Below are 26050 nucleotides of genomic sequence, written 5' to 3'. Positions count from 1 at the left end.
AGTGTCCGAATACAAGATGAAAGACAAACACACCTCCCTAAAAGTTCCACACGCAGCGACGAGCAAATGCGAGAAGAAGTCGGAGAAACGTGTCAGCAACGTTATTAATTTTTATTACTTCATAAAATATACACAAATACTGTAAATAAAGTGTGTTAAAGAACTGTACAGGATATCAGTACACAATACACAAAGTGAAATCCCCTTGCCTCAAACTCTTTTTCATCATCCCCAAATCTACAGTTACAATGCCACTGGGTCATGGTGTCCTGTACAAAGGTAATTACACACAGTACACTGTTTTACACATATATACACACACACACACACACACACACATAAAATCCCTGCAATTGCATCAGTTACGCTTTCTTTTGAATGACATCGTCAGGGTTGTTAAAAGGTTAAAATTCATAAAGTGACATCAAACCATTAGTATTAACTTCTGCAGAAGGAATAATGAAAGTCCAAAGAATTGTAGTACTGTATGAGGGGAGCAGGCAGTCCCAGAAGAACAAAGAAATATCCATAAGTTACAAGAGAGCTGAATAAAAGCTTTGCATAAATAGAACAGATTAAAAAAAATTAAAATATGCATACACTGAGTGACTTTATTGTTAACAGGGATTCACTGTATCACAATCTCTCTTTCACACACACATACATACACCCACGCACACAAATTGTTTGATGACCCAGCTGGCACAGCAACAGTCGCCCATCCCAAAGTTTAATATTCTTAAATACCCCCAATTATGAGTCCAGACCCTATTTAGTCATTAGTATGCATTTTTCTACTTTACACCTTTACAACAAATAAACCACATTTTGGCTTTACACTGAAATAATATTTAAAAAAAAAAATTATATTTACAGTGGAGTAAACAAGAAAAGAAAATCTGAGGCTCCAACCCCCCACAAAATGTAATTTCTAACAGAGCTATGAGACCCCTCCCCAATAGCCCCTAATAACAAAATTTTTTAAAAAAAAAGAAGAAAAAAAAGGTAACATCAAAATGATCATAAAAATTTCAGCCTACATTTTTAGCCAAAACGAGCTGCTATGGTCTCTGGTCAAATATCAGTATGCAGAGAACTTCCTGAGGAGCTTCCCTCAAGATTTGGGAGTGTGTCCTTCCAATGTCCGCCATACTTAACCTTACCCACTAACATTAAATGCAAAGAAATAAAACACTCAAGTCAAAACAGGAAAAAGGGGTGCTGAAAATGTTGACGGCTAAGTTTTGAGGGACAGGAAACTGCCACTAAATGGATGAAGGGCAAGCAATCACCACCTACTTCACCAGAAACATTACAACAGCTAAAACATCACTTGCTTAGAACTTTTCAAAGTCGCCTTTCTTGTCGTCATCTGCCATCGTCTCGGCCTACAGGTCCTCATTTCCGCTGCATTTCTATTTAGCTGTTATATTTGTTTAGAAAAAAAAAAATTAAAAAAAGGGAAGAGGGGGAGGATCAAACTGCAATTAAACACATGTTCGTGAAAAATGAACATTAACATTTACTGAAAAGTTACATTTGCCGTGTTGAAATTTAAACAGAAATTACTAAGCCTAGATAAACCTTTGATTTAAAAAAAAACAAAAAAAAAAAAACATGCATGTCCCTGATGCCTTTTTGCTCCTTTGATGTCAACAGTTTTTCACATTTGCCAGAGTATTTAGGGAATGTTGAGGAAAAGGAGGACAGGAATGAGCAACTGTCAAGGTGCAGCATTGTCATTTGCGTTCTCGTGTGGTGGAGGTGGAGGAGGTGGTGATCCGGGGTTCAGCAAAGGGTCCATTTCAGAATGCATGTTGGAGAACTTCATGTATTTCTCTGAATCCTTAACAGATTTACTGTCTTGTTCCAAAGATCGACAAGTCCTTTAACAAACAGCTTTTCGTTAAACAAGGAGAAGGAGAAAAAAGAAGAAAAAAATAAAACCTCGGCGGCAAATAGTCGTTGCAGCCCTGCAAAGACAAATAAGATTGTTATTAGAGAAGGTTTGGATTAGGGAAGGTGATGGGTGGGGGTTTGAAAAGAAAAAAAAAAAAAAGCCAACATAAGAGCTCACCTGTCATTTCCACTTGCATGCAGAGCCATGGATTTTCACTTTCCCATGTGCTCGAATGGCACGCTAACCTGTGAACGACAGCATAAAAATTCATGAGGAGGAAAAGGCAAAGTAGCTCCCCTCCAGCACTGCTCAGGCTGCTACAATATCATGCTGGTGGAGGTCATTACACTGATAAATGCCACCTCACGCAGATCTATGCATGCTAACTGCCTGTTCAGGAGACACATTCACATCAGCCATAACATTAAAAACACCATTCATCTTGTTATAATACAACGTTCAGCTGGGAAGGCCTGAATCCTGGCAATCATGTGGATGTAACTTGGACACATCCCACAAACCCTAAGGGCATGTTTTTAAAAGCACGAGAAGGTCCTATTCAGTATTAGGTGCGGTCATAATGTCATGGCTGATTTGAATAGATCTAAACTGTGCAAATAACATTGATCTGACAGGTTTGAAAACCATGGGGCTCTGCCAAGTGCAAAGGTGTGTTTCTGCCCACGTGACCTCGATCCATCATAAAACAAGTATGCTGTGCTGAGCTGGCAGCTAGTCATCGCCTCAAAGAAACGGGTGTGTTTGCAAAATGCAAGCTCATAAAAAGCAGAGATAATTCTGGTGTTATGTGACAAGTTTTTTCATTGCTTCTTACTTAACCCCAAATCTGTGTAAGTTTTACTTTAATTTTGTGTCAGAGGGGCCATTTCAAATTGCCCACATGGGCTAATAAATAGACATTGATGGTATTTTCACATATACTTTATGGATTATCTTCCCAACCAAAAGTTGCCGTGGATGTTTTCTCACCTGCGATGTGGAAATTCTTGACTGGTCGTGACGGGCTGTGAGGTCAGAGGACGACACGTTGGCAGGAGCCCCGCGGTGTAACCGCATGCTCACCTTCCTCTCCCGCTCTGCGCGAGAAATTGCACGAGGTGACGTATTACCTGAAGTGAAGAGTAAAACCTTGTTTGATGCATAAGTTCACGAAAAAAATAAAGAAATTCTAGCATTAACACGCTGTCATTCTTTTGTGAAGAGACCAATTCAGCTGAAAGCTCACCAGACTGCTGGACCCGTGAGGCAGGATTAGACATGGCTTGCTCTGGCCCATTCCTGACCCTGTTGGGGGCTCCAGGGGTGGGACCCGGAGGAAGGCCTCGCGATGCTGACCCTCTGGGGGCTCCCCCGATCCGCTCATCTCGCTCGTCTCCTGTCCTCCTCTCCCGATCCCCATCCTCAGCTGTCCGACTGGCCCCCTGATAAATGGGATAAACCACATTCTAGATCTTCACGGACAAAACTAGGCTTCAAATTAGCTGCATTAGAAGTGAGATTTTTGAGCCCCGCAATCAAAGCTAATGCTAGCTACACACCACAACAAATGGCAATGCTGTTGGCTCCAAATGTCCAATGAAAACTTACAAATTTGAGCATGTTCCAGTCAAACACATAATCGTAGGAGAAACCCTGTCGGTGGAACAGATTTCTGAAAAGCTGGCGTAGATAGGAGTAGTCGGGTTTGTCATCAAAACGGAGCGAGCGGCAAAAATTCAGGTATGTAGAGAACTCAGCTGTGGGAGGATAAACAACAAGAAAAGCAGTGATGAAAAAGTGTAATAGAAAAAAAAACTGAAAAAAAGACAACACTGGACTGTCAGCATTCAATTTCAAACACAGAAAGCTAAAGACAGCATCTGCCTCCAAATGCAGAAACACCCCAGAAGCAGAACTCACAAGGGTATCCTTTGCAAAGAACTTCAATGGGTGTGGACATCTTCTTCTCACTGATGCGTTCATACTTCTGCCTCTTGGTTGCAGCCTTGAGGCCCTGCCAGGGGAGGGACCCCAGATTGAAGTACATGAGGACATAGCCCAGCGACTCCAGGTCATCACGCCTCGACTGCTCTGTGAACACGAAGCGCAGAATGTGAGACAACCGAGTCGCCAAAGTGCAACAAAAATCAAACACCAACTCATAGTTTTAAAAATTAAGCCCCCGTCTTCTTTAATAGCTTGTCAAAGTTTGAATAGATTTTCTATTGCAGACATAAACACCTCCCAGTAGGGCGATAAAAGTGAACTAATGCAGTCTATTTGACATAGAGCGTCCCACTCTCTCCTGTATACTGAAAGGGAAAATACAACAACAGAAACACCCCCTGAGCTTTCATGTCTGTAGATCTTTTAGATCTCTAAAAACAAAGCCCAAATCAAACCAAAATCATTAGCCGGGGCTGCAAACAAGCAGCCAAAACAAATCAAACAAGTGAGCGATATTTGAGACGGCCAGCCGTACGAAAGCGCTCTTTGACAGTAACAGAAATTCCAAGAAAGCCAGAGAAGTATAAACAATAAATAAATAAAAAGCAAATCAGGTTTTCATAGATCGTCTGCATTAATCTTACCAATTCCAAGATGTGTGTTGATGGATGCGTAGCGCGCTGTTCCGGTCAGGTTCTTGTTCTCCCTGTAGGGGATGTGCTGGTGTGTGCGGGCATCCCGGTACTTCTTGGCCAGGCCAAAGTCGATGATGTACACCAGGTTACCCTTCTTGCCAAGCCCCATGAGGAAGTTATCTGGTTTTACGTCACGATGGATGAAATTCTTGGAGTGGATATACTCAATGCGACTGATCTAGAAAGGAGGAGATGAAACGGTCAGGTTCTCTAGGACTAAACTAAATATTCTGCTATGCAGATGGGATAGAGTGATGTTATTTCCTTATGTAGTTTTTACATTCTTACACTTAATATCACTCAGCAGTGTCATTGGGCAAAGGAAGGTCATGACCCCAGACTGTCGTGTGGGGTCAAACACTCAAAGACTGACAAAGCAATAATTACACCGAAAAGTGAGGTGAGTTGGGAAGACCCTCCATGAAATTAAATATCTAGGACAGCCCGGTCTCAGGCAAAGCAACCATCACAAAGTACACTGGATGAACAAGTGTACCAGAACATCTATAATCTTTTAAGAGCCTTCAGAGGAATCATATCCTGTGTTTTTATACTGTAGCATGAACCCAAAAGAAAAACCTTAAATCATGACCTACTTTAGCAGGATCTTCGCTATTGTGTTTCTGTACTTTACGTACAAACAGACTGTTAGATGGAGCGCCATCTTAACCAAGCGGACAGCCAACATTTAAAATGTTCCTGCCTTTAAAGGAAAGTTTCTGTCTTACCATCTGGTCTGCCAAAAGCAGGACAGTCTTTAGGCTGAACTTTCGAGAGCAGAAGTTGAAAAGGTCCTCCAGACTAGGTCCAAGTAGCTCCATCACCATGACGTTGTAGTCTCCCTCTGCTCCACACCACTTTATCGATGGAATGCCCACTAATAGAGACAAACAATCAGCACGGAGTCTGGCCTAACCATGTCATTGGAATGCCTCCAAATTACTTTACAGGACTTGTACACCTTTCAGTGATTTAAGATAATAATTCATAGAGATGGAATGACCTGAAAAATCTGTACAAGCATGCTGTATTTGCTTACCTCCTCCTTGCATCATCTTGTAGAACTTGCTTTCAATGTGCAGCTGTGGGTGTTTGGTTTTCACACATTCCAGCTTGATGGCTACCTCCTCACCAGTGGCAATGTTGGCACCTGAGGATATGCAGAAAAAAATAACCACAGCTGTAAGGACGAGTAAGGGGCATTAAACGCCAAGATGCCAATCTGCCGACGAGCATATTGTCCATTTAGAGTTGGCTTTGATGGACTCCGTCGGTGAAAGAGCTCACTCTGATTGGATGTTCAGTGTGGCGAAAGAATGCACCAGAAGGGAAGAGGCAGTGACGACACAAAGCAACCAGCCAACTTCAACATATTGCGCACCGGCTCTTCTGCTTTGTCATCTTCATTTCTCCAAAACAAGCAGCAGTATGAGAACATACGAGCAACTGACGTACACTTGTGGTTTCCCGTATTGTGTAACGTGCGTATGATAGGAAGAAGAAGAAGTTGCGAGCTCAGATGAAGACGGAAGTTAACCGCGCATTATGAAGAGAGACTATTCACAGATATATGTGGAAGAAACTTTGATAGGGGAAATGAACACAAAGTTAGGTTAAACACATAAAACTGAAAAAAACTAATAAATAAAAAAGGAATGTTTTCACTCACCAAGGTAAATGTCTCCGAAGGAACCACTCCCTATTTTTCGCCCCAGCCGATATTTGTTCCCCACTCTCAGCTCCATGACTGCAAGGTGTCACTGTTAACAGACAATGCAAACGTTGTTCAAAATAAAGCAAAAACAAGCATAAGAGACCAGATCATCTGTGCTTCAGCCCCCCCCCCCCTAGAAAATCTGAGACATTTTGGAAGAAACTACCATTTAATCATTTAATAAAAACAAAACAACAATTTTTCTGTTTTCCCAAGAGACAGAAATGGGGGTGGTATACCCGAGCCTGTCAGCTGCTCACATGATATGCATCAATCCCAGCCACCCTGACCTCATGTTTCTGTGAGAATGCAGCCTGAGCAGAACTCGTTGATCAGCAAACAGCTGTCTGGTTTTAAGAAGCACAAGATAAGATTTGTTGGGCAGCTCGGAGCGGGAGGGTGGGGGCTGCTCTGAGCTCAGCAGAGGCAGGGAAGAGGGCAGCAAGAAAACAGTGAAATTAGGGCAACACAAACGCAGTTTCCTCTCGCAAGAGGAGAGAACCAGAGACAAATGCTGCACGAGTACAGGACCTGGCACACATGAGAGAATGAGGCGCAATTTTTGAGCCGAGCGGCACGTGACGCCGGAGCAGGATCATTACTTATTTAGCACTCGCTACCACGCCACATTGAGCAGCCACTGCAAAAGCAAGACTAAGCTCTCCGCCGCTCTGCGCTCGCACTGTCCAAAGAGGGAAGGCGTGAGCAGCCACAGTGCACTGGCTGGCTTTATCTATGTCAAGGCCCTCAGACAATTCCGTGTAATGAACTTCAGAGTCTCACGTGCTGCGGAGAATGCATCAGCGCAGGGGGAACATTTATTAGACATTCGGGTCCTCAACACTAATTTGGGAATGCTGTGTCAACAAAACGTGGCATTTACAGCAACAATGCAGCCTTGTCCAAAAGCAGCACGGTTTAATCTGCGAGCAACACTCCCAGTGCGACTGAGCTTTCAAATAAATTCAAATCAAGGCAAAACACGTCAAGACAAATGCTGCACGGTCTACCAATTCCGCTTTGAAGAGAGGCCTCAATCCACATCTCTTCGAAGACGAAAATAAAAAAAGTTTGACAACTCTGACGTATCAAACAAGACAAGCGCACTTTCACAGACATGCAAAACCCAAACAAGCAGAAGATGAACGGCGCAGAACTGCTCCTCTGCATTCAGTGTGGTTCTATGAAGGATCTATATCATCTCAACATATCCTTCCCAATAGCATGCTCGACCATAAGCTGTGGGATCAATAGAAGCTCTAAAAAAAAAAAAAAAAAAAAGAAAAGAAAAACTCTTCAAGATGCAATCTTAAGCTGCGCTGTCCTCCTTTCAGGACACAAAAAATAAGATAAAATCCCAAGACCGTATGGTGACCCCTACCTGGTCAGGGCAGCCTGCCATAGAAGATGTGATGGTGGCAGATGGATCTGGGTTAATAAAGGGTTAGGGTTCATTACACCAGGAGGGTTCCTCATGTGCTGAAGCCAAAGACCAGATTTAGGGTGCAACATTAATCACAAGGCCACGCAGTAAGTGCTAATGATTAATTGCTCAGTACAGGAACACTATTACGCTGCATGCCTAAGACGCTGCATGCTTGGCTTTTATTATTTGCATCAACTCTGGTGTGTTCACTCCAACAAGCTTCCTAAGGGAGAACTTCGCGTACAGCACAAACTCAACAGCAATGTGACAAATCCCTTATTTGAGCCTTCAAAGACAGCCTGTGTAATGTGAAGCAAGGGGAATTAGCCTGTCACACTGCACTGGAAAAACAACATGTGCTATTACGGTAGTAATCGTCTACAGGAGCGTGGATTGGTCAAGATGATACACTACACATCTGCTGGTTAGGGGGGAGTCTTGCTAGTAGTTGTGGAGACATGATGTCCCAAGGAAGGGGGTCTACTATAGTCCAAGCTTCCATAAATCATAAATATGGCCTAAAGTGTAGCATCCTTTAGTGTTTTTACACATGCATCAGTCAAACCAAGTATGCACACTGTATATAGTAGGTTACGCGGAATATTCCGCTTTCGTAAAAACAAAAATTATTACCAAAGACAGCCAGAATATTTCGCAATCGCAATGCTAACGATACACCCCTTTTAAAGGTATAACTACACAAACAACTACTGGGTTACAGATCGGATTTTTTTAAAAATATATATACATATTGGCCGTGCTTTTGTTTATTTTACACTCACAACCTGGTAGCTGACATGATGCTACATTTATTTCCTGGCAGCGCATCACAGCATAATTGTGATACTATTTTGCTACATTTCGGCAGATCTGCAAACGGTCACGATCTCCAAAAAAATGCCTTTCAATTGTTTAAAGACGCTTTAACCGACCTAGATGAGAAATACAACCCGCAGGAATTAACGTAAGTTAACTGTTAGCTGCTACGAGTAAGCTAGTAGAAATACGTTTACCAAGCCGTGGTACTGCATCGGGGTTTGTTTTGTTTGCTTTTTTGTTGTTGTTTTTTTTAACTAAAGAAAGCTTCAAATGTTTATATCACGCTCGGCAACATTTTGGATAACATTTACAACCGCACCCTTGTCCGTATTAAGCTAGCCTGTGCGGACAGCCATTCCTATTACTCGCCCCCTCCCCCTCTCTTGTAAGCCGTGAATAGGAGACTCCGCTTCGGTCGAACCGGGCCCCTTTTCCCCCTTGATTTGTCCGGTTCTCCGACCCAACACTCACCCGATATCAGGTTCGTCCGACAGCTGGTTAAGTGGAGGTTCTGATCCGATAGTTGTCAGTCGGACAAGGAACCGACCAAAGGAGGATGGGCGCGGATTCTAGTAGCTCTCATACCCCCAGCTCTAAGCTCAGTCGTCGGTTGCGCTCCCTGTTGATAGTCCCTGAGAAGCTCCAGCTGCACAGACGGCCGTTCTCGACTCGAGTCTGTCTCCCCCTCTCGTTACCTAACAACGTGCGTGCTCACAACGTCGATGATGTCATTCTCTGAATGTCAGGGCGCCGTCATTAAAACAGGGAACGTCACACCTAATCGCTCTATCCTGCTTTATTCCCCCATTCATTAATTTCCCAGTTTCTTCTCCTTATTCATTTGAGTAGAATTGCTCAGTTTGCAAAGTTAATAACTTTGTTTGTCATCTAGTCAGTCTCGTCACCCTACTTACAAGCACATACTTAAAGACTTTATCTAAAACATAACTGATCATTGACATTTTTTTAGGACTGCAACAGCGTGTTAACACTTTAATAAATCATAAACATGAGATTAGGTAAACAATGTACGATAATACAGTTAGTCACTGTATGCTGACATAGGTGTTAAATAGAATTTGTTGAGCTATGTGACAGTGACAGCTGGCTTGTTTCTCTGAAGTCCAGTCTATGAAAAACCCAGACTGCTTTGTCTCCATAATGATAAGGAATGTGACCGAGGAATTGATCTGACATACAATGCCATGTTGAGTTACCCTGTTAGTTATGGCAATATTGTAGAGCAGTCAAATCTCTATTAAAAGCCTGTATAAATTTGAAATATATATATATAAGATATAACCCACACTATACACAAAAGCCACAAAGACAAATTTAGAAGCCAATACTTTCATCTTTATTAATCTTGTTCTCCTTGTTTAAATAAATTTTCCTTTGTAAAATCTCAAAACGAAAACACTGAACAGGAGTGTTAAAGCCTGTCTTAATTTAAAACGAATACACAACAACAGAACATTAAAAACGTACGGTAACTTACTTTGTATCTGTAAACAACCCATCCCACCCCTCCCCCCCACTCCACACAGTTTGATAAGATTTGGCATGTCCATTTTCTAAACGCATATGCCTTCAGCTCTTTGTGTCATTAAAATGTTGTTTTTTTTGTTTGTTTTTTTTTTTTTTTTTATTATTGCAGATCAGACAATTAAAAAAAAGACAAGACTGCTTAAAAAAAAATCAAATGAGAGGAAGAAAAAAAAAAAAAATAGAGGAAAGGATTAGTGCCAATATTTCTGAACACAGTCAGCAGTATACCGAATGCACTCAAAACATTTTTTTGTATAGACCTTCTGTATAGTAAGCAGCCTTGCCCACATTATGACAGGCATTAACATGCACACACATTATCCTCACATTCATACGCACGCACAACAACTGCGGTGGTTTAATCCACTTACTTGGTCTCAGTCTCACTCATACTCATAGCGCGCACAATACTGCACACAGTATCGACACGTGGAGAAATGCATCATGGCCTAAATCTGCCAGCAATTTTAACATTTATCACTGCAACATTAACAAACATGTTCAAGAGAGGATAACAGAGAAAGAGTGCGTGAGATACAACAGTAGGAGGTCAGCATTTTCGAAAACGGAACAATGACATTTTTCAATATTTTCACTGTTCAAAAATCAAAACCATACAAACAAACAAAAGAAAATAAGAAAAAAACTTAACATACACAGTAAGATACAGTTCTGTTGTCAATCAGAGCTGTTTGCATGTGTTTGGATTCGATCTCCGTCTTTAAGGGGATGTGAATACAAACTGCACTTTTAACCTCACATCATGTGGTAGTTTTAAGCTCTCTTATACGATGAAGGTAACGCTGTTTACAGTGCCTGTCTGTCTGAAGGCTTCTCTGTATTTGGTGTGTGCATGTTTATGTTAATCTGTTGAAAAGTCCCCTATTTACTAAGCACATTGCAATCCAGTCAAGTCTTTCAGACTAACTGACTTTTCATTCTTTTTCAGGTTTCAAGTCAAAGCAGTTGAAATCTTCATCTGTGGAAAAAGGCTGTATACACATCTAACAGTCCCTGCATTTGTTTTTTTTTATAATAGCTTAAGTCTGGCCATGAGAATGTGTGTAAGCATGTCTCACATTTCTGCTTTATGTGTGTGCACATTTATATGCATACCATGTATACGTATGCACATATATGTGTGTAATACATTAATATGCATACCATGTAAATGTATGTGTGTGTGTGCCATAGTAAGTACATATGTATCCCAGTGTATGCTGTATCAGTGTGTCCAAACCAACTCATACAAATGGAGGGGGCTCATCAGATGGAATCAGCTCCTCTTCCCAGTAGGTCGCCAGGCAGCAGTCCAGCAGGGCTGTCCAACTGGTGCCTTTCCTCCATCTGTGGTGCCCCCCAAAGGCTACTGCTCGGGTATCCTGGAGTCATGCCCCCCCACAGCCCAGACCTCCCAGTCTCTACTCCCCCAACACCTCCTCCTTCCCCTGCCCCGTTGGTGCTCCACTGGGAAAATATCCCCAGCCCAGGTCCTTGGGCTGAAGAAGTTTCTGAAGAAGTGCCTGTACCATCAAGACTCTGCCAGCCAGAGCCGGAGGACCGTACACCGGGTAAAACCCCTGCTCCGCTTTCCCCTCCTCCGCCATTTCCATTTCCACCTGAAGGTGCGCCCACTACTGCCCGCTCACTCCCTGGGGAGCTCCCCCCACTGCTGGCCACAGCTGTGCCCGTTCCAGCTGAACCGGGCACCCCACTACCTGCTGCTCCTCCTGAGCTGGCCCCTTCTGCCCCTCCAGCCTGGGAATGTGCAAAATAGCGCGCAACTTCTTCTTCACTCACAAATTCCGCCAGGATTGTGGTGTTACCCAGAACACACCTGAGAAGACAGAAGAAAAAGCATTTTAAATCAACAAGGGACTGTTTGTTAGTTGATTTCTGTGCAATACTGAAGCTAACAGCAAACCCACATGTGCAGTGCACCCTGGGCCTTGGCTGCTTCCTGCCGGCTGCTGTAACGAATCAGAGCGCTGCCTTGGGTAAGGCCCAGGTGGAAGGTGAGCAGGGGGCCATGCTGCATACAGATAGTCCTCAGCGTGGAGCCATCAATCTACAGGGGGGGAAAAAAATAAAAATAAATTGTCAGTAAGAGAATTTCTGTGTGTGAAATTTGATAATTCGACAGTAATTGTACAGTATCATGAGACATCAACCACTGGAGCAGCCAAATGTCAGGGAACCACAGAGGTTATACAACAACGATTATGTATATGAAAACATGTGCATTAATAATGTAGAGGGTACATTGTGGCTTTATCGATCAGAGATTGTGTAACAGCTACAGTGGGATCCGTTATGCAACACTGAGCACATAAACAATGAGTGTGGCCAAATGGAAAATTGTACGAAAACAAACTTGAAATGAAGCATTTTAATTTCTAAGCGTTACTCAGAGAGTTGTCACGCCAAGTGTCACTTGAGCAACTTAGCTTACGCCAACTCCACAATCCAGTTCCAGCTGGGTTCATGCCATGTTCAGTGTGATTTAAAAACCACTGAATGAAGAAGAATGAGCGCAGAAAAGCTACTGGATTAAAACCATGGCCAGTTTCATGGCCATCATAAAATCTGTTGTCGTAAGGTTTGAAATATTTGACAAATTAATAAAGTTTCTAAAATTCAGACATTTTTTAACCTTTGGATAAAAATATAGCACAAATTATTTAATTTTGTTAATGTTTTATTGTTTTTAAATCTTCAGTATCTTCACATAAAACCTGCATTTCCAACAAAATAAATCAATTATAGAAGCCCCCTCAGTTACATGATGCTGCAATTCAGCGGTGTCTTTAGATAAGCAACATCCTGAAATGGTAAACTGGGGACTTTAATTTTCTGCATTTTGAGTGCACCTGACTCACTTATCCTGTCCATCGACGTTTTCAGAAATGAATCCATCAAATGTGATGCATGTTTGAATTCCAAATTCCCTGCACATGATACACTGGGTCCTACATATATACTACCAGTTTATAGACCAGTGGTCAAATCGCTGGTTATTCATTTAATCTCGTTTTAGGGTTTTCCTTTCTCCTCCACTGTTCCTTACCTGAGGAGTCAGATTGCTCAGCAGCAACCAGCAGCTTCCTCTGGAGGCAACCCCGTCACTCCAAGCTGAGCCTGTAGAGGGAAAAAAATAAATAAATCACAAGGAAAGAGACAAAGTTAAAGATGACAAGGAAGAAACAGCAGCCCTGAGAATTGCTTTATTTTTGATTAAAGACGAATTCTAACAAATTAGATCGGTCATGACAGTGTAGTCACACCTGAGTCTATCTTGTGAGGAAGATCTATCCTGTATGACGTTCAGTCATAATCGAACAACATGGTTATCACACAATTTCACTGTAAAGAGTACCTGGCCCAAATCTTGACTCTGGATTAATTCCACCTCCTCCCCAATTCCGGGCCAACCGTTGACCTCCAGAACCCCATAGGGAGGGCGAGGCCTGCTTTTGATTGGTTAGGCCAGGAGGGGGGCGTGGCAGCTGTGAGCTGTTGCGATTGGTCCTCCACAACTTGTTTTGTCCGATGGGCTCTGGAGGCCAGCTGGGCTTGTACTCAGAGTACTTTCCTGACAGGGATATGGGGAGTGAGAGAGAGGAGGCGAAAAATAAATTTTGACAAACAAAACCACAGAGAAAACACAGCACAGTTATCTCGTGTAAAATCTTTGCAGGCCAAGAACAACTAATGAAACAATGTTAATGCAGCCAGGGTTACAGCAGATAAAAATAAAAAGACTAAGCAAATCACAGTAAAAGGGATCCAAAAGCCAAGATACAGAGAAGAAATAAAGGACACCAAACGAAAAGGTACCTGTGCTGTGTGCATTGCTGAGGGGGCTGTCTGAGGCACTGTAGGGCCAGGCACCAGGTGAAGGCAGCGAGGTGTTGAGGGAGGGGTTTGGCCCTGCAAAACATTATAACATTGTTTGAAATGCAACACATCGTATCATAACCTAGACAAGGAGGACATAGCTGAGCTCTACTGTAGATCAAGCCCGCGGAGAAAAGTGCTGACTGAAGATGTTTCAGACAGAAAAGGCAATGGAAAACGTTTCTCAAAAGAACATAATGAGTTAAAAAAAATGTCTGCACTTGCATCTGCTGCATCAATCATTTAAGAACCGTAAGCTGTTATTCCAGCTGGGGAACAGCAACCTGAAAGCTGTGGGCTTTCCTTTTGTTTGCAAAAAAAAACAAACAACCAACTGAAAGCCATTCCTCAGTTTGTCACTTTGCTGGCACATCTTGGCTGTATCTGTACTGCCAAATTACATTTTTCTTACATTTCTTATGAGCATATTGTTTGTTCAACAATACTTTGATCTTTTTTGATTCATCTTGAATAACATTGGCTTAGTATGTATTTGCTTAGGCTCATCTTCAGTGCAAGAAACCACCACAGTTAATTCCTTGCATGTGTAAACCAACTTGGCAATAAAGACAGTTATAACTTTTATGTTGACAGATTAGAATACAGGGTCGACGTACTGTAAAGTCATGCATTTCACAGTAACCACACAACAACGACCTGTAGTACACTACCTTGTCCAGTTCAGTGTTTTAGCTATTGCAAAGAATCAAGAGGGCATTATCAATGACCATAACACCATAGTCTATGCACCTCGCTATCTCAGCCCCTTAGACACACTAAAGAGCCATCTGTTAGGAAGGTTTTAATTCAGCCGAAGCAACAGCAGGCCAGCTGAGTCAGTTTCAGGGTATATCCTGTAGATGGTTTGTTCGTGTTTTAGCTGCAAGTGTGCATAACAACCAGAGCAGTTTTGAGCCGTCCACCCTTCTTGAGGAAAAAAAATGACATCATCTGTTTGTCATTCATGCTGGCAAAAAGTGAAAAACATCAGTGTCTCTGTTCACGTTTTCTCTTATGCCTTTATGAAAGGATCATTGTTGTTATAAAGGAACTGAAGACTCAAAATTAAATGCTAATAAGTAAGCAAAGTCCCATTAAAAAATGTTAATTAAAATGATGAGTAATAATCAAAACTGTTGTAGTCTTTGTGTGTAATTTCTTCCATAGAGAAAGTCTCGAGCTAACTCAGCTCTTCTCTCTGACTGTAGGCCAGAGCTACAGTACAGTAAGATCCAGTGAACCAGGCACGAGGGATGAGTTAACTATCATTAAGAAAAAGACATGATTAATCAGGATGTTCAGCAATGCAAGCTCCTGAAAGTAATCGCACTTTCACAAAGCAAAGCCTCCACATCAGAGATCGCATGTGGGGTACGTGCAGGTTCTCCTGCAGTTTAAACACCGTTTTACAGAGAGAACAGTAATGAATAGATTCATCACTCAGCCTTAATCTTAACGGAGACGAGCTGCAGCTTCAAAATGGAGCTTTGCATAATGTAGTCTAGTAGCATCTGTACCTTAAGCTGATTCAGTGGTAATATTCAATTAACATTCAGTCGTTTCGTCATTTTTTGCTTGTTACAGTGCTATTACCAGTGTTAGTCTTAGTAATCTATTCTTTGCTTTATTAATAACCAACAACTAAACTCATCAAAATATTTTTTTTTTTTTACACCAAGTCAAATACCTATGTTGTCTCGGAGTAACTGGTGGTCAGGGTCATTGAGGTTCGGGGATCCCGGGGAGCCTAGAACACTACCAGGGGTCATGTAGGGATCAGACTCTGGGTCTCCACTACTCTGTATTCCTTTCCAGGGCACACCGGGCTGGAACTCTGTCATCAGAGAAGAGAACACATATTCAGTAACTAAAATGATCACTTCAGCAACACTTAATAACAGAACTCATATTGTGGATGTTTGTTTATTTACGTTAGATATGATTCATCTCATTTTAGAACACTTGTTCACATAGTCTGGCCCCTGTTTTACAAACAAGTTGATCAATTCTCTCTTTAAAAGCTTTTGAACTTCAATTTTTTTTCCTCTGGTCGTGTTTATCCTGTTTCGCAAAAAGTTTCAGAGAAACACTCACCTGGAGGCCAGCTAGATGTAGCAGGCTTACTCCCCATTTTACTCCCAGGAGTCCTGTGCCAGTTGTCTGCTGGGCCCTGCGGTGGAATCCCTAAACTTTCACTGCCCAGCATCTCATACTGGGAGTAAGGGGACCCTCCCCTAACCTTTATCCCACTGGGTAAAGGGCCTTTGGGATAGCACACAAGAGAGGAACAAGGTCAAACAGATTGACATGAATACGTTTCAAATCACTGATTCACAAGGTGATTGCTAGATCCAGGGCAGCCGGGGAGATGTGTTTTCCCAAAAGTGTGAATTTTCGATGTAAAACAAATAAAATCCTCCTTCAAACCATCTGTTGACATACCATTCTTATGAAGGGCTGTGTCTGGGGGTGAGGGAGCAGGGGAATTACCCTCCATCATCCATTTGAAGCGGGATTGCTGTCCACCTATGTCCTTCATCCCTCCCATCATGGGACTGAGCTCCAGTGCTGACAGGTTACCCCCAGGTGTTAGCCCTGGCAAGACAAACCCAGCTATAGAAAAGAGCATATCGCACTCGACTACTGCTCAGTCCTGCTCTGTGCAAGCTGGTGAGTGCAGTATCGTGTCTAACCACCTACCAGCATACATCCCTTGTGTTTTGGCATGAAGATCTGATAAGGGACCCCCTATTCCAGGATGTGGAAGGGGGTCTACCATGGTTTGTTTGGACAGGCCTCCTCCCAGGTGAGATGGGGACAGTTTGGAGCTCCCTCCTGCTGTCGCTGCCCCTCCAACTCCACCCTGCTGATGCTGCCTCCGCTGTTGTAGAACAGCCATAATCCTTGCCAGCTGTAAAGTACACGATTTAATAAGTTAACACTTTTAACAACATTTGGTTCAATAGACCACTGTCTCCATGACTGAAGGGTACATCGTGGTAACATAGTAACATACTAGCTAACATTTACTTGTGTCTGTAGAGTGAGAAAGGCGGTGTGGTTGCACGTCCGATATCCAGACTGCACGCCATCACACGGTTTTAAAAGCTATTCCTCTCATATCCTCACCTGCTGTGGGTCTGGCTGCTGCCTGAGAGGCTGAGGTTGAGGGAACTTCCGCTGGTTCTGCAGCAGCTGCTGCTGCTGCTGTTGCTGTTGCTGCTGTTGTAGCAGGAGCTGACAAGCCTGTGGGTTGGCAGACAGAGGTGGTCAGACACTGGGATGAACAAACCAACACAAAGTCTTGAAATGCATTCCAAACAAACATTTTATCAAGACAGAGCGTTACTCAGATGGTAAAGGCTAGCTTGACAAAGGGTTCGTTATGCATTTAAAAGCTACGTAAATACGCCATCACACAAAAACTGTACAAATCAATCCAAGGTGGATTATTAATTTGAATATGATGACTCAGTCTATCGACGAGCAGTGTAACATTTTAGCACACACCAGATGGAACTGCTGCATGTGGGGGTAAATGTTGCTGAGCATTGCTAGCTGCTGCGGAGAAATTTGATGAGGAAACACTCCTCCACCAACACCACCGACCCCTCCAACACTTCCAACACCACCAACACCTCCTACTCCTCCGACTACTCCACTCACACCGCCACCAGGAGAGGGCATCTGCTTCAGCATGGGACCCGGCACCTGCAGGTCAAAAGAATTTATACATACATATACTTACACATATTTTTTGTCTGCTATCACAATAAATTAATTAATTACATAATCTTATAATGAAGAAAACTTGTGTTAATAGCCTCTTAAAAATTAGAAGCATAACCTTGGCAACTGCTACTGTATTACTTATGAAAGTCATACACAAATGCAAAATTTGCAGGACAAAAGGGACGTTCCATCTCTTGTAAAAACAACTTAGTCATAACCAATAACATGACAGACTGGAGACACCAGACCTGAGCAGGCAGGAACTGATGAGGCACTTGAGCACGTAACCCCTGAGAGGGGTTCATCGGATGCATGCCAGGCTGCTGCATCCCTCGAGGCTGAGGCATCCCTCCTCCACCAGCAACAAACACCCCATGGCCACCCACCTGGAATTCAATGGAAACAAAGTGCAACGGTATATTTATGATTATGTTTTCTCAAAATAGCCCAACTTGTACTGATTCAGAACAGATTTCATCAACTTTTCATATTTACAGTTGTTGAAATTACACAAAATCATAGTCAGTTTTTAGATTTTTTTTTTTTTTTACACAGACAAGAAAAACCCTATAAAGAGATTTGTACCTTTTCACCATATGGCCCCATGTCAACAGAACCCATGTCTTTGGAACTAGGCATGCGGTACCCTCCGCCACCTCTTCCTCCCCTCCGCATCTCTCCATTAAAGTCATTTATTCCTCTCTTGTCTCCTTCCATCTTTTTGTCAACACTTGGATCGTCACCCTGAGAAACACCAAAATCACAGTATAAAAAGACATCCTGTGTGATTTATCATGTGCAATTCACAATTGTTTACAACAGATATGATTCCTAATGAATATCTTACCAGAAGACCCATGTTTGAAAACTGCCGCGATACAGGATTCATCCAGCTGTCTCCTGGTCCACTCTTTAGGGAAGAAATTCAAACATTACTCTCTAAACAAAAATTATATTTATAAAAAAAAAAAAAAAAGAAAAAAGTGCCATGTCATATTGAAATGAACCAAAAGTAGCTACATCGTCCCTTTCCCACCTTTATGTTGCTTCTCTTTCCTCCATGAGTCTGACCCCAGCCGCCAGAGTTGAAAGAAGAGCTGCTTCCCTGGGAGCTGGTGCTGTTCCAGACCCCTCCACCACCATCGTCTTCTTCTTCCCAGCTCGGGTGCCTGGAGGCTGTGATGGAGCTGTCTCCCTTCCCACCCCAGCTTTCAACTGACTTCATGCCTGCAGGAAAAAGAAAGCAAATGCATCACTTGGGCTTTGAGGTGTGAAACACATTTATATTGAAAGAGGTGTCATTTATGTTATAAGTTGTCACTCTAATGCAACGTGTAGAAATAATAGTCGGCACCGAACTCGCATACTGCAACACGTTTTTCTTTATAACAGATTTTTTTTGCTAATCTTACCAGGTTTACTGGGGTTGGGTGAAGGGTTCCTCCAGCCAGATATTTTGCTGGGCTCATCTGGTTCCCCCCAACCTGCAGCTGCATCAGGTGTCTGGTTCCAAGCCGCTGTACCATTATCCACAGTTTGTGCACCTCCTCCCCACATACCTAAGTCAGGACATTTAAAGGAATTCAACACAAGGCTTTAGAGTTTGCAAAGAGAGTCACTCAGACTATAATATATATATATATATATATATATATATATATAGCACTTATTTGTAATGGTGCAACTGCTTACCCACTGCACCATTGCCAGGGTTTGTGTTAGTGCTGTGCTGCATCCCCTGCTGCCTTCTGGGAGGTTGTTGCTGCATGGGTGGTGGTGCGGCCTGCTGACCGTGGCTTTGGCTCGGCGTGGCACTGTTCTTGTCCCACAAGTTCACATTCTTGGTTTTGTAGCAAGTTGGGTCTCCCCAGGCTGATGTGCCATCATCAATTTCCATTTTGCGACTGATGGACTGAGGGGAAGGCTCTTCCCAACCACTGGACTCCACAGAGTCACCCCCACCCCCAGAGATTTGGGGGATTGGACCTGAGGTCCAGCCTGAATTTTGGTTCTGATTCTTGGAAGGTGGACCTCCACCTCCAACACTTGGCCGACTGTTCCACCCTCCTTGCATGGGTCCTCCTGGTGGTTGCTGGGCCTGGGATTGCTGCTGCTGCTGATTTGGGGCTTTCATTGCCACTTGGCTGTTTGGTATCTGTGCTGCTGTTGTATGGGGTTTGGCACTCCCCCAGTCTGGGAGGGATTTGCCTTCACCCACATCTCCTCCCCCCCATCCTCCTCGTTGAGATCCCCCCTCATTTAAATTTCCCCAGGTGGATCCCTCATCAGAGCTGCTTGCACCTCTGCTTTTACCATCTCCCCACCCACCTCCAGGAGTAGAGTCTTTCTGTCCCCAATCCTCTCCTGCGGACTGTCCTCCCCAACCCCTTGTCTCTCCTCTTGTAGATCCCTTCCACCCTCCTGTTCCTTTATCCTCTGGAGCTTCTCCCCACCCACTATCGCGTTCCTCAAAGTCTCTGCAGTTTCGTCCTCCTCTGTGATCCCCCCATTGTCGCTCTTCAGTCCTCCATCCTTTGCCCTGGTTTTTTTGGGGGGGTTCACCCCATCCTCCAGCTGCCTTCCCCTTGCTGCCCTCAATGTCATCTTCTGGCAAGCCTGGCTTCTTTGTAGTGCTACTAGGCATAAAAGGACCACAGGTGGACTGTGTAGCGCCACCCTCCCAACCATCCCTAACTGTAGCAGAACCAGAGCTGAGACTGGTTGTGCGACTGCCAGATGCATCATTAGATGCTGAACCAGTGTTAGATGAGTACCTAGGACTGCGACCAGCGGTAGTGTTCATGGTTGCTGATGAGAATGCAGATGAACACGAAGGGTTCCTTTCATTTCTTTTCACAACTCCTGTTGTGGTGTCCAGGTCCCAGGCCACATTCTGACGAATCTGGGTCTGCCCCCAGCCTGTGTTAGACAAAACCCTAGGGTCCAGGTCAGATCGACTGAGCATGCTAATTAAGGCCACTTCAGCAGTGGAGGACTGGCTGGGGAGAGGTTGCGCAGAAGACGAGGGCTCCTGCTTATGTCCACTACCATCCGCTCCGCCACCACTTCCAGCTATGGATCCACTGCCACTTGAGGATGAGGGTCCTCCACCTTCAGTGCCTCCACCCTGTCCTCCTCCACCCCACTCACCAACTGTCCCATCCCCACTTTCAATCCCTTTCTGATTGTCCCAAGCTTTTACAAACTTTGGTGAGGCAGAGTCCTCCAAACTGCTGCCACCAATACCTATACTGCCTGCACTACTGCTGATGCTGCACCGATCTACTCCTCTTCCACTTCCTATTGCTAAATTACTCGAACCTTCTGCAGTGCCACTCCAATTTGCTTCTGAACCGCTCCCTTCCCACACTCCCTGAGATACTACTGGGGTAGTTGATCCCCCACTATTTCCCCTGCCCCATCCTGCCTTATCATCTCGACTACCAAAGCCCCAAACAGTCCCTTCCTCCCCCTGAGCTCCAGTCCCTCCACCACCCCACCCATCAGCCTGTGAGGCACATATACTGAGTTCAGAGGACACTGGAGGCATGGATCTCCAAGAAGAAGATGCAGTGGAGGAGGAAGATGAAGAGCCAGAAATATTACCACTCCCTTCGACTTCACTTGCAACTCCAGAGCTCCCCTCACTGCCACCATCTTGATTTGGTCCTGCTTCTTTCGCTCCCCCGCTTGAACCCAGCTCTGGCCCTGGGTTTCCCAAGAGCTGCTGCTGTTCTCCACTCCTGGCTCCCACAGCTGTTTCAGTGTGCTGCTGGTAGAGACCAGTTTGATTCACAGATGAAAGAGTTTGAGTGGTGATGAGGGTGGTGCTGGCAGAGAATGAGGAAGCTGAAGTAATGGACGAGTGTAGTGGGAAGCCATCACTGGCCGAAGTGGAAGTTCCACTCTGCCCCAAGGCGGGCCAAGCAGAGGGGTTCACATTGGGGTTGAAATTGGCACCAGGGACACTACTGCTGCCACCCACAGGGCTCTCCTGAGGCCCAGGAAGAAGATGGGAGACTTTGGAATTGTAAAATGCTGCTGATCCTAGCCCAGTCTCCACCTGGGACGTGGTAGAGGAGGCCCACGCACCACCAGTCGACTGAGCACATTCATTAAGCAAGGAAGAAGAGGAAAGAGGAGAAGAACGAGGTGGGGAAGGATTGTCCATGTTCCCTGCTCCTCCTCCTCCCGTTCCTCCCTTCTGCTGGATGTTTCTCTCACCCCATGAGGCACTACTGTTGTTGTTGTTGTTACTAGGGCAGTCTTGCTCCTGAATCCCTCCTCCAGCCCCATCAGAATTCGATTTGGACCCGCCCGTGATAGTGGGCCAGTCCTCCAGGTCAGTCCCATCCACAATCATCTTCCCGCAGCCCTGAGAAGAGGACTGGCTGCCAGAGCCTGCCCCCCATGTGGAATTTGCATAAGTTGAAGAAGTAGTAGAAGACGACAGAGCAGCAACACATAATGAGGATGAGTTGGGGGGTGAAGGGGAGGACGAACCCAGGTTGGAATCTATTGACAAAAATGTTCATGTTTATTTAATTGACAATTTAACCATTGATAACACTAGGAAATTACTAGCATGGTTTACAGGAGGATAGTCTCACCAGATTACTGGTCAGGAGAGCGAATGCATGCTTTGAATACAACTTTACAAATATAATTCAAGTGCGCTTTGATCATTTAATGTACTGTAATGTACAAAATAGTGCTTGTAAACACAAACTAGTTCCTGGATATTAGTTAGTTTAAGACAGATGTCCTATTGGATTACATATTACAGATGATCATGTTAGTTTATGCTAAAACATTACCCACCTGTGTTTGCATTGGGGTTATCTGCTCCCTGTGAGGACGATGCAGCAACCCAGCCACTGCTTCCTCCTACCCCACCTGCACCCCCTTCCCCACCTCCTCCTCCCCCCAGCAGCATGGAGGACAGGGGTGGCTGGCCCCTCTTCAGTAGCACTTTATGGTCCTGCTGGCAGCGAAATCTTGGTGGGACCTCTCTTGACATGTATCGCTGCTGTTGGGGGGTTTGACTTCCAGAGGGAGAGGAGGAGGGCTGTCCGTTGGCCACAGCAGTCCGCTGCTTTGCATTGTTCCCACCACCAGGAGGGACTTGGGAAGAGACCCCACCTGCACCAGGACTAGGGGATGAGGGGGAAACAGGGCCAGGGCTGGGGGACACTGAACCTGGGGTGGCGAGTGGCTGGGAACAGGAGGGCTTGGCTGATTCTGGCACTGAAAAACAAGGACAGGTAAAGCTGTGAAGCATAGTATTTATCATGATAAAAAGAGAGACTTTGTGGGTTTCTTACATGAAAATGTGTACATAGTCTAAAAAGTGACATGCAGAGCTATGTAATAACTTCCTAGATAACTTACAACTGATCAAAGTTTATAAAAGGGCCTGATCATGTTAATAGTATATTCATTAAACAGCAAGACAAAAAAAGTCATATCATAGAGACTGTCATACAGAATAACTAATAAAGCAAAGAGTGTGGTGAAAAAAAAAACAAAAGCATACCTTTGATTTTCTGTTCTGGCACCTAAAAGACAAGAGTCAGATGTAAAGATATAAAAAGAAGGGCAAACAAAAGCAACAGGATCTGTTTACTTTAAGGTGATTTTACACATAAAGCCATCGGGATCTTTAGTATATTCTAATATGCTTTAATGTTACGACTGTACTGTGAAGGTATACTTGGCAAGTAGTGCTTAAGCACACATAGAACATGCGATATTCATTTTACAGTTTTTCAAACACTCAGAGACTCTAAAGCCTAAGCTCATCGATTCTCAGTAAAATATACATAAAAAGTCAGGACATGACTTACCTTCTGAGAGGCTTCCCTTTTCTTTTTCTCTTCTTTCTTCTTTTTCTTGTCTTCCATGAACTACTGTTCCCCTTCTTGATTCTCCTGTCTGTGAAGAGAAACATGCATATTCAATTATTTATGGAATTCAATCCACAATGAGAGCAATTCAAAGCTCTCAGAAGCACGACATTTTCACAATCACATATAGAGTCTCACATGTATTCATCAGATAACTGCTAAGACAACTCCAACACTGTCACTGTTGTAAAGACTGTAATGTTAACCAGGGGTAGGACAGCTTGACAACAGACCTTAGTGGCCTCGCTTCTCCCTACATAATTCATTAGCCAGCAAACCATTGTGATTCCAACAAACAACACAGGCACCAGCCAGAAAAATTTAAAACTTCAAACATTTCTGTCAGTGTTTTTTCACTGCAGGGGAGAATGCAATTGCAGACAGATCCAAAAGATACCAGCCCCAATGTGACCACTTGAGTGAGTCATCTGTCCAGTACTATGACGGACAAGCTCATTTTCAGCCACACAGCTGCCTCCCACTCAGTCATAAGTTAATACATGCAATATGCAAAAGCATCCGAGTCATATGGGGGAAGTTTTGTGGAAAATGTTCAAGACTGCTAAAAACCAGTGTAACACCAAATTCTGTGACCCCAATAGAATTTGAGTTTTTTTTTTTTTTTTTTTTATAATTGCCATTTGAAAACATGGCTACATTACAACATAAGGTTACACATCTGTTTTGTCTGTGTGATTTGGAGTTTTATAGTCACTTAAGATTCCGTGACACCAAAAAAAAGTACACCTATTTTTTTCAGGTGAACGTACACCAACAAAGTGTGAGACAATGACAAAAGATGTATGCAACTGCAGGACTGCAATTCCTATCTGGCTTTAAAAGCTATATGTAGAAAGGTAAAGGGAAAGGATTCCAGACCTGTACGTATGACTAGGCCGAACGATTCTGTTAGCTAAGCTGCACATAATTAGCACCGTGTCACACAGAGCTGAGGCAAGCTAACTGGATAACTTAAGGGTTTAACCCTTCACTGTATAATGCACCAACTGGCATTACCTTTTTATAATCAGTTTATGATGTACATAAGAACCCTCGCACGGCAGATGTCTGCTGCCACCTGAGCAATTAACCTCAACCTCACGTAAAAACCAGGTCGGTAACGACTAGCTGTACGGCTGCTAGGAGCCAAGAGGGGGAAGCCAGGCTAGCTCAGTCCACTTTAAAGAAGCTGGTGACCACCGTGCTTTGACCCTACAGAACCGGGGAGCTGTCACGGGGCAAGGTGCCTCTACAGCTCGGTACAACTATAACACAGCCGAGTCCAGACAACCAGGACGTCATTTTAACTCATAATGTGACGCCTAATTTTAAAAAAAGAAAAGTGCATTCAATTTCCACATTTTACTATAGTAATTCCACAACGTTTCAGTGGGAACAGAAACACAATTGGCAGGCTAGTAAACAGAGCTAAATGATACGACGAACTTGTGTGACGTTTCTTTAGCAATTGAACGCCTAACAAGCGAAGCTATCCTAAAGCTGAGACCAGTGTGTTGCTTGCTGTGCAAATAAAGAAATAGCCATCGTTATTACAAAGCATGTATTCTGCGAAAAGTTTCCAAAGCGAATAAAGTTTTCGTTCACTACTCACCTCGGGAATCACATAGGACATAAAGTGCTTCTGTGCAAAAATTCTTGCAGACCTACCGCTAGCAGGCTAGCAAGGTAGCTAGCCTAGCAAGCTAGTTCTTCGAGGCTTTCAAGGCTAAATTGAATAAGAAATGACATCACGGATAGGCGAAATGTTAATCGTAGAAAAAAAATGAAGAAAGGCGAATATCCTATTTATGCCCGACTGTAGTTTTCAAACTGTAAACAATACATGCATAAACCCTTGATGACTGTCAGACGCTGTAAAATCGGTTAGTTTACTATCGGCCATTTTGCTTCTGTGTGGAGGTTCAGCCAGCATATTATATCACCAGGCTGGTTGTTGATCAGAGAGGGGAGGAGGAGCACGGTGATCATCGATACCATCCACCAGAGGGCGCCTTAACGCTGGCAATGGAAATACGTCATGCACACCGGACACAATTTAGTAAACAAATGTGCCGGACCTTACAAATGTGGTGATCTTGGATATTGTGGCTTTTATACTAAAACCTCCTTCTTTTTCTTCTTCTTCTTCTTCAATATTATCAATATAGTTATTGTTATTATTATTGTGCCCATGCTTCTAAAACACTGTAATGTTTTTGAAAGTTTTATTAATAAACTAGTCATTTTGTGACTATTGGGTAACACTCCAAGATACATTTTTCCTTTTAGTCACTTTCAATAACAATATATAGCATATTATTTTATTTTTCTAAACACCACACCATAGTCTTACCTTCATGTGGGTGAGCTTGTTTTTTTAAGTTAGGATCCACTACTAGAGGCCTGGGAGCTTGCAGAGTCTCAGCTGTTCCCTGGACAGCACTTTTCTGGACAGATATCTCAGAT

General features: G+C 43.6%; 2 protein-coding genes across 4 annotated transcripts; both read right to left on the bottom strand.

Moving 5' to 3' along the window:
• Positions 1-96: 96 nt before the first annotated feature.
• On the bottom strand, positions 97-9190 carry LOC140274086 (casein kinase I). Its single transcript, XM_072369804.1, has 11 exons — positions 8973-9190; positions 6212-6302; positions 5582-5692; positions 5271-5419; positions 4492-4720; positions 3821-3991; positions 3509-3657; positions 3147-3342; positions 2891-3030; positions 2078-2145; positions 97-1973 (listed from the first exon to the last, which is right to left on the bottom strand). The coding sequence occupies exons 2-10, from the start codon at positions 6285-6287 to the stop codon at positions 2113-2115; spliced, it is 1254 nt and encodes a 417-aa protein (XP_072225905.1). The 5' UTR covers positions 6288-6302; positions 8973-9190; the 3' UTR covers positions 97-1973; positions 2078-2112.
• Positions 9191-9835: 645 nt separating this feature from the next.
• Positions 9836-25518, bottom strand: LOC140273655 (trinucleotide repeat-containing gene 6B protein-like). Of its 3 annotated transcripts, none has more exons than XM_072369286.1 (21): positions 25197-25518; positions 23525-23612; positions 23215-23236; positions 22500-22925; positions 19371-22193; positions 19091-19237; positions 18715-18905; positions 18526-18588; positions 18264-18422; positions 17927-18064; positions 17457-17657; positions 17076-17192; positions 16647-16857; positions 16389-16541; positions 16041-16208; positions 15634-15780; positions 13887-13979; positions 13426-13641; positions 13117-13187; positions 11978-12117; positions 9836-11886 (listed from the first exon to the last, which is right to left on the bottom strand). In XM_072369286.1, exons 2-21 carry the CDS (start codon positions 23579-23581, stop codon positions 11316-11318), a joined length of 6114 nt encoding a protein of 2037 aa, XP_072225387.1. In that variant the 5' UTR covers positions 23582-23612; positions 25197-25518; the 3' UTR covers positions 9836-11315. The 3 variants fall into 3 exon arrangements, with proteins under 3 accessions (XP_072225387.1, XP_072225389.1, XP_072225388.1); XM_072369288.1 differs by having other exon boundaries at positions 17613-17657; XM_072369287.1 differs by having other exon boundaries at positions 19100-19237.
• Positions 25519-26050: the final 532 nt, after the last annotated feature.

This window comes from Leuresthes tenuis, unplaced genomic scaffold (assembly GCF_036924035.1).
Source record: "Leuresthes tenuis unplaced genomic scaffold, fLeuTen1.0.hap1 SCAF_17, whole genome shotgun sequence".
NCBI classification, from domain to species: domain Eukaryota; kingdom Metazoa; phylum Chordata; class Actinopteri; order Atheriniformes; family Atherinopsidae; genus Leuresthes; species Leuresthes tenuis.
This window is presented reverse-complemented; position numbering and strand designations above follow the sequence as displayed.

Excerpts from the sequence above, each read along its gene's own strand:
- LOC140273655 (XM_072369286.1), bottom strand. The coding sequence starts at position 23,581 with ATGGAAGACAAGAAAAAGAAGAAAGAAGAGAAAAAGAAAAGGGAAGCC. Across the intron at positions 16,858-17,075 it reads AGCAGCCAGACCCACAGCAG|CTGGCAAGGATTATGGCTGT; the intron begins GTGAGGATATGA and ends TGTACTTTACAG. Across the intron at positions 13,642-13,886 it reads CAGCAATGCACACAGCACAG|GAAAGTACTCTGAGTACAAG; the intron begins GTACCTTTTCGT and ends TATCCCTGTCAG.
- LOC140274086 (XM_072369804.1), bottom strand. The coding sequence starts at position 6,287 with ATGGAGCTGAGAGTGGGGAACAAATATCGGCTGGGGCGAAAAATAGGG. Across the intron at positions 5,420-5,581 it reads CAAGATGATGCAAGGAGGAG|TGGGCATTCCATCGATAAAG; the intron begins GTAAGCAAATAC and ends TGTCTCTATTAG. Across the intron at positions 3,992-4,491 it reads CAACACACATCTTGGAATTG|AGCAGTCGAGGCGTGATGAC; the intron begins GTAAGATTAATG and ends TCGTGTTCACAG.